An 8,359-nucleotide genomic window follows, 5' to 3' on the forward strand; every position below is an offset into this window, starting at 1 on the left:
AAATAAGTTTTGTACATCATTCTCATAATTATTCGTTCAACACTTTCGTAACTACTTTCTATGTAGCAGATTCTAAAATACAAAATCGGGTCTATTATCTCGTAACTAAATTTTGGCCTTAACCTAAAACTCGTAGGAATATGGAATATCTTGCATCCTTTTCGTGAGTTCATGCCCCTTTGAAAAATTTAAGGTTTCTTCAAGGTTTTTGATTCAAGCTACTGAACTATGCCTTTTTAGCTCTCTTGCTTGCCGAACTATGCCTTTTTAGCTCTCTTTCTTCCTTCTATATGCATAGTACCCCAGTGTTGGAGCTTTGAAGTATAAAATCTCGAACACTGGATACTCCATCCTTTTGGTCCATTCCCTGAAAAGGAAAATACGAACGGGACTCGGAGATATTTATTTTAGATGATGACTGCATAACCCTTTTTTCATAAGAAAGGTTACAACCTAGACCGTGAATAATTTAGTACTCCGCGTGTCTTTCGGGTTTAATATCATCATTTGGTATGGGCTAGATTTTTTATTATCATCTAAAATTATTAGTAAAATTCAAATATATGAAATAAAATTGAGTCTGAGTGATACCTAACCATGAGTACTTTCTTTGTCTAGAAATAGTACTTCTTCAAATGAATTGCATTCCAGTTTGATGGTAGTACCTTGCCATCCATGGTTTCCTGCTCATATTCTCCCTTTTCGGCGATTTCTCGAACCCTATAAGGGCCTTCCCAATTTGGACTCAACTTGCCTGCATTGACCGCTGTTGTAGATCGGAACACCTTTTTGAGGACAAAGTCCTTAATCTGGAAGTATCTCAAATTAGCCTTCCTTTTATAATATCGCTCAATCATATGTTTTTGAGCCGCCATTCTAATTAATGTTGATTCTCTCCTTTCTTCTAATAGATCTAAATTTACTCGCATCTCCTCCTCATTTGACTCTCTAGTAGCATGTGTGTATCTCGTACTTGGTTCACCGATTTCTACCGGAATTAAGGCTTCTGCACCATATACAAGCGAAAATGGAGTCTCACCCGTACTTATTTTTGCTGTCGTTCGATAAGCCCACAATACCCCTGGTAACACTTCTGGCCAATTGCCTTTTGAATCCTCTAATCTCTTCTTCAAGTTATTAATAATAACTTTGTTTGTTGACTTAGCTTGACCGTTGGCTGTAGGGTGGTAAGGTGAGGACGTTATCCGTTTGATCTACCAACTATGAAAGAATTCTGTGATTTTCGTGCCTATGAACTGCGGGCCGTTGTCACACACGATTACCTTTAAGACGCCAAATCAGTAGATAATATTTTGCCAAATAAAGTCCCTGACTTCTTGTTCTCGCACCTGCTTGAATGCACCTGCTTCTACCCATTTTGAAAAATAATCAGTTAAAACTAATAAGAACCGTACCTTTCCCTTAGCTTGAGACAACGGGCCTACAATGTCCATGCCCCACTTCATGAAAGGCCATGGTGAAATAACTGAATGTAACAGTTCTGTTGGGCGGTGCATGTTATTGGCATATCATTGACATTTATCGCACTTGGCTGCAAAGTTTTCTGCTTCTTCCATTTTTGGCCAATAATACCCCATTCTTATTAGTGTCTTTACCAATGATCTTCCCCCTGAGTGATTGCCACAGTGTCCCTCATGTACTTCCCTCATCACATACTCCATTTGTGAGGGGCCAAGGCACCATGCTAAAGGTCCGCCAAACATCTTTCGATATAAATTTCCATGAATTAAGCAATACCAGGCGGCTTTTTGGCGAAGCAACCGTGACTTCTTCTTGTCTTTGGGTAAGATTCCATATTGCAAAAAGTTAACAAATTCGTTCCTCCAATAGGCGTCGAGAAAACTGAGGATCTCGTGGCTGACCGTTGCATCGATCATGCGATCAATGTTGGGCAGAGGGAAGGAGTCGTTGTGACATGCCTTATTCAAGTCTTTATAGTCTACACATATTCTTAATTTATTCCCTTTTTTTGGGACTACCACTACGTTTGCTAACCAATCCAGGTATTTAACCTCCCGAATGAACCCTATTTTAAGGAGTTTAGATACCTCATCCTTGATGAAAGCATGTTTGACCTCGGACTGGGGTCTCCTCTTCTGTTTGACCGGGTGGAACTTCGAGTCCAGGCTTAGCTTGTGAGTGATTATTTCCGACGGGATCCCTATCATATCAAGGTGGGACCAAGCGAAACAATCTTCGTTAGCTATAAGAAATTGTATGAGTTTTTTCCTGAGCTCGGGGCTTAACCCCGTGCCGAGGTATACCTTTCGATCAGACAAGTCTTCGATTAGTACGACTTTCTCCAGTTCCTCGACCATTGATTTGGTAGCGTCAGAATCATCGGGGGCTATGAAAGATATGGGAACTCCGTAGTCGTCGTCCTCGTCTACCCCTTGTTTCTCCGGTTCTGTCGAGGCTGGTACCGGTAATTGCTATTTGGCATCGTCTTTGGCCATTGAATTTTCACCCTTCAATGCCGAGAGTGTGGATGTCGGGATCACCTCATAGATCGCGAACATTTCCTTAGCGGCCGGTTGTTCCCTGTAAACTATTTTGATTCCTTTGGGTGTTGGGAATTTAAGCACCTGGTGCAGTATTGAGGGTATTGCTCTCATGTTATGAATCCATGGCCTCCCGAATAAAGCATTATATCTTATATGTCCTTCGATTACATAGAACTTGGCTTCTTGAATAGTTCTGGTGGCGTTCACCGGTTATTTTATCTCCCATTTAGTGGTCTCACATTCCATGTTGAACCCGTTCAGGACTCGGACCGCAGGAACGATTTGATCTTGTAGGCCGAGTTGTTCCACGACCCTCGATCTGATGATGTTGGCTGAGCTACCTAGATCAATTAACACACGCTTAACTCGAGATTTATTTACGAGTACCGATATTACTAGTGCATCATTGTGGGGCTGCACGATAATGAGATACTCAAAGTAAAACAAAAGGATAATGAGATACTCAGAGAGTTCGTGTCCCGATTTCAAATGGAAAGGATGGACCTGCCGCCGGTCGTTGATGATTAGGCCGTTCAGGATTTTACCCAAGGACTCAATATTCGAAGCTCGTTGGCTTCACAGAAGCTGAAACAAAACTTAATAGAATATCCGACCGTCACTTGGGTCGATGTCCATAACCGATATCAATCAAAAATCAGAGTCGAAGATGATCAGCTTGGGGCCCCTTCCGGGTCCTTGTATCCCGTCAGAACCATCGACAGAGTCAAGAGAGACATCGATCATGAACCGAGATCAAACAGGGATCAGTATCAGCCGTACAATGGAGACCGACGAAGCAGTGGGTCTGGGCGGAACCCTATGAGAAATGAAAGGAGAACTGACCGAGGTCAAAACAACCTAGGACTCATAAGCAAAAACAGCTTCGAAAGGCCCATCGGGCCTAAAGAAGCGCCAAGATTATCAGAGTACGACTTCAACGTCAATGCCGCCGCTATCGTATCTGCCATCGGATGCATCAATGATACCAAATGGTCTCGACCTCTATAGTCCGATCCAGCCCAATAGGGATCCTAACCTAATGTGCAAATATCACGGGACGCATGGCCATAGAACAGAAAACTGCCAATAATTAAGAGAGGATGTGGCCCGACTGTTCAACAACGGACATCTCCGAGAGTTCCTGAGTGATCGGGCCAAGAACCACTTCAGGAACAGGGATTCTAATAAACAGACCGAGCAAGAGGAACCTCAGCACACCATTAACATGATCATCGGTGGGGTCGACATTCCTAGGGGCCGATGCTGAAGCGCACCAAAGTATCTATCACAAGGGAAAACATACTCGAGGTTACGTACCAGAAGGAACCTTGTCTTTCAACGACGAAGACGCTGGGGGGATCGTGCAGCCCCACAATGATGCACTAGTAATATCGGTACTCGTAAATAAATCTCGATTTAAGCGTGTGTTAATTGATCTAGGTAGCTCAGCCAACATCATCAGATCGAGGGTCGTGGAACAACTCGGCCTACAAGATCAAATCGTTCCTGCGGTCCGAGTCCTGAACGGGTTCAACATGGAATGTGAGACCACTAAATGGGAGATAAAATAACCGGTGAACGCCACCAGAACTATTCAAGAAGCCAAGTTCTATGTAATCGAAGGACATATGAGATATAATGCTTTATTCGGGAGGCCATGGATTCATAACATGAGAGCAATACCCTCAATACTGCACCAGGTGCTTAAATTCCCAACACCCAGAGGAATCAAAATAGTTTACGGGGAACAACCGGCCGCTAAGGAAATGTTCGCGATCTATGAGGTGATCCCGACATCCACACTCTCGGCATTGAAGGGTGAAAATTCAATGGCCAAAGACGATGCCAAATAGCAATTACCGGTACCAGCCTCGACAGAACCGGAGAAACAAGGGGTAGACGAGGACGACGACTACGGAGTTCCCATATCTTTCATAGCCCCCGATGATTCTGACGCTACCAAATCAATGGTCGAGGAACTGGAGAAAGTCGTACTAATCGAACACTTGACTGATCGAAAGGTATACCTCGGCACGGGGTTAAGCCCCGAGCTCAGGGAAAAACTCATACAATTTCTTATAGCTAACGAAGATTGTTTCGCTTGGTCCCACCTTGATATGATAGGGATCCCGCCGGAAATAACCACTCACAAGCTAAGCCTGGACCCGAAGTTCCACCCGGTCAAACAGAAGATGAGACCCCAGTCCGAGGTCAAACATGCTTTCATCAAGGATGAGGTATCTAAACTCCTTAAAATAGGGTTCATTCGGGAGGTTAAATACCTGGATTGGTTAGCAAACGTAGTGGTAGTCCCAAAAAAGGGAATAAATTAAGAATATGTGTAGACTATAAAGACTTGAATAAGGCATGTCACAACGACTCCTTCCCTCTGCCCAACATTGATCGCATGAACGATGCAACGGTCAGCCACGAGATCCTCAGTTTTCTGCATTTGTTACTTCATCGACAGACACAATATTTGCCAACGCATCTGCTTTCGCATTCTCTTCCCTGGGTATTTGTACGGCCTTCCATGACTGAAATTGTCTAAGTAATTCTCGTACCTTTTCCAGGTATTGTTGCATTCGTGCCTCTCTTGCGATGTAAGTCCCCTACATCTGGTTAACCACCAGCTGCGAGTCACTTTTGATCACAATCTGCTCTACACCAAGTTCCCGTGCCAGTTCCAAATCTGCAATCACAGTTTCATACTCTGCCTTATTGTTAGTGATTGGATAACATTTTATTGCTTGTCTTATGATTTTCCCCGAAGGTGGAATTAGAACGATTCCTAAACCCACGCCTTTAACATTTGAATAACCATCGGTAAATAAAATCCAAGTCCCCAGATTAGAGTCGGTAAATACCTGTAGTTCCTTTTCTGCTTCGGGAACTAGATTTACGCTGAAATCCGCTACGAAATCTCCAAGAACCTGTAATTTTATTGCAGTTCTGGGCTGATATATGATATCATACTCACTGAGTTCTATTATCTATTTAGCTAATATATCAGATAATTCTTGTTTATGTAATATATTCCTCAGAGGAAAAGTAGTTATTACAGAAATATGATGACATTGGAAATAAGGTCTTAACTTTCTAGATGCCATGATCAACGCTAAAGCAAGTTATTCCAGATGGGGATACCGCGTTTCAACATCTAATAAAGATTTACTAACATAATAAATTGGAGATTGTTTACCTTTATCCTCTTGTACCAATATTGCGCTTACCGCCACTTCTGACACTGCAAGGTAGATGAGTAGCCTTTCTCCGTCTTTTGGTTTGGCCAGCAACGACGGTTTTGACAAATATGATTTTGAGGGCTCGTTGGCATTTATCAGTCCATTCAAACTGATTCTGCTTTTTCAACATTGAAAAGAATTTAAAACTTTTTTTTGAAGATTTTGATATAAACCTCCCCAGGGCTGCTATTCTTCCTGTTAATATTTTTTGCTTGTGAGTACATCTGGTATTTCTTATATAGCTTTGATCTGTGTAGGATTTACTTCAATACCTCTGTTGGAAATAAGAAAGCCTAAAAACTTACCTGAAGCTACGCCAAAAGCGCACTTTTCTGGGTTTAGCTTCATATTGTATTCGCGGAGAATCGTGAAAGTGTTTGACAAGTGTTGAAAATGATCTCCTTCCTGTGTAGACTTGACCAACATATCGTCAATGTAGACTTCCATAGTTTTTTCCAGATGTTCTTGAAACATTTTAGTCACCAATCTTTGATACGTGGCTCCAGTATTTTTTAAACCAAATGGCATGACTTTATAACAGTAAGTCTCCCTTTCACTGATAAATGAACTTTTTTCTTTATCTAAAGGGTCCATCTTTATTTGGTTATATCCTGAATATGCATCTAAAAAACATAGAAGCTCGTGTCTTGCGGTAGAGTCATTTAGTTGATCTATATGCGGCAAAGGAAATGAATCTTTAGGACAAGCCTTATTTAAATCAGTATAATCTACACAAACTCGCCATTTTCCATTCTTTTTGGGAACTGCCACAGTATTAGCTAACCAGTTAGGGTACTTTACCTCTCGTATTGATCCAATTTTTAAAAGCTTTTGTACCTCATATTGGATTACTTGATTTTTTAAGGATCCTTGCTTCCCCTTCTTTTGCTTGACATGTGGATATGATGGGTCCTCATTCAATTTGTGGGTCATCACTTCTGGAGGTATACCTGTCATATCTGAATGTGACCAAGAAAAGCAATCTGCGTTAGCTTGTAAAAATTTAATTAACTTGCCTTTCATTTCTGGGCATAAATTCACTACGATGTGAACTTTTCTGTCTGGCCAATGTGTAAACAACACTATAGCTTCGAGTTCTTCAGTAGTTGTCTTAATATTTTCATTTTCTTCTGGCTCTTGAATGACGTCTGGTCTTGAGTCAACGTCGGTCTGTCCTGTCATGTCTTCAGTTGAGGTTTTTGCATCAACATCCTCAACTAAATAGTGTAGTTGCTATTTCGCATTTGTATCACTGGCTACCATGCTTGAAACTACCACCGAGTTGATATTCCTTGAAGCTTGCTGATCTCCAAGAATTTGACGGATCCCCCACGGTGAGGGAAATTTGATAACTTGATGTAAAGTAGATGGGACGATATCTATTTCGTGTATCCACAGTCTTCCCAGAATTATGTTATATGCCATGTCCGTGTCTATTACCTGGAACTTCGTATCCTTTACAACTCCTTCTGCAAACGTAGTGAGCAAAACTTCTCCTTTTGTGATAACGCTTGAATTATAAAATCCGGACAAAGACCGTGCCTTTGGAATCATCTTGTCATCAGCTTGCATTTCGTTCACCACTCTTAACAAAATGATGTTTACTGAACTACCTAGATCAATTAAAGCTCATTTTACATTAATATCGTGTACAAGTAAAGATATTACCAGTGCATCATTATGAGGAATCATCAAGTCGCCATCATCTTAATCATTAAATGTTATATTATCTCCATCCAAGACTTGGCGAACACGCTTCCCATGAATGACTGTGACTTTTTACGTCTTTTTGGCAGCTGTATATGGTACACCATTAACCTCATCTCCCCCGAATATTACATTGTCTGTTCTTTTTGGTGATGGAGATTTCGTAGGTTCTTGTATGTTCTTCATGTATGATAATCTTCCTTTCTCGCTAAACATGTCAGTTAGATAACCTTTCTTCAACAAATGCTTGACTTCTCCATGTAGTAATCTACAATCTGCTGTTCTATGGCCATGATCGTTGTGAAATTCACACCAGAAATCTGGATTCCTTTTGCTCGGACCAGATCTCATCTCTTTAGGACATCGTACCTTATCTCTCATACCTCTTAAAACTGCTACCAACTCAGAGGTGCTGATGTTAAAGCTATAATATCCAATCTTCGTATATATATTGGAATCGTTGACTCGTGTATCTCGTTCCTTTCTGAATCTAGATGAAGAACTCGTATCTTTTTGCCTCGATCTTGAGTCGAATCGTACGCTCTCTTGTTTTGACCGAGAGTCTCGCCCCGCAGGTCCTATGTAAGGTTCGTACCAATTCTTTTTGGTCTATTTTTTTTCTGATTCTGAACGTCTCGATCATGTTCTTTCATCAACCCTTGCCTGTGCAATCGTATCTTCTTCTATCCGCAGTTTCTTACTATACCTATTGTACACATTGTTCCAAGTTGTTGCTGGAAATTCTCGTAAACTTTCCTTTAGCCTCATCGTGGCTTCTGAACTTTTCTCGTTTAAATTGCTCATGAATGCCATAACTGCCCAGTTATCAAGTACTCGAGGTAACATCATTCTCTCCTGTTGGAACCTATCTACGAATTCCCT

The 8,359-nt window shown here is 41.4% G+C and overlaps 1 protein-coding gene across 1 annotated transcript; it reads right to left on the bottom strand.

Moving 5' to 3' along the window:
* Positions 1-614: 614 nt before the first annotated feature.
* LOC142173533 (uncharacterized) lies at positions 615-1,682 on the bottom strand. Its single transcript, XM_075239139.1, has 3 exons — positions 1,549-1,682; positions 1,284-1,369; positions 615-1,177 (listed from the first exon to the last, which is right to left on the bottom strand). The coding sequence occupies exons 1-3, from the start codon at positions 1,680-1,682 to the stop codon at positions 615-617; spliced, it is 783 nt and encodes a 260-aa protein (XP_075095240.1).
* Between the last annotated feature and the right edge of the window lie 6,677 nt (positions 1,683-8,359).

Source organism: Nicotiana tabacum, chromosome 19 (assembly GCF_000715075.1).
Source record: "Nicotiana tabacum cultivar K326 chromosome 19, ASM71507v2, whole genome shotgun sequence".
Classification (NCBI taxonomy): domain Eukaryota; kingdom Viridiplantae; phylum Streptophyta; class Magnoliopsida; order Solanales; family Solanaceae; genus Nicotiana; species Nicotiana tabacum.

Bases quoted from the DNA above. Each gene is read 5' to 3' on its own strand.
- LOC142173533 (XM_075239139.1), bottom strand. From the start codon at position 1,682: ATGGAGTATGTGATGAGGGAAGTACATGAGGGACACTGTGGCAATCAC. The intron at 1,370-1,548 runs GTGCGATAAATG...CAAAATGGGTAG, and splicing joins GCAGAAAACTTTGCAGCCAA to AAGCAGGTGCATTCAAGCAG. The intron at 1,178-1,283 runs GTAATCGTGTGT...ACCACCCTACAG, and splicing joins ACTGATTTGGCGTCTTAAAG to CCAACGGTCAAGCTAAGTCA.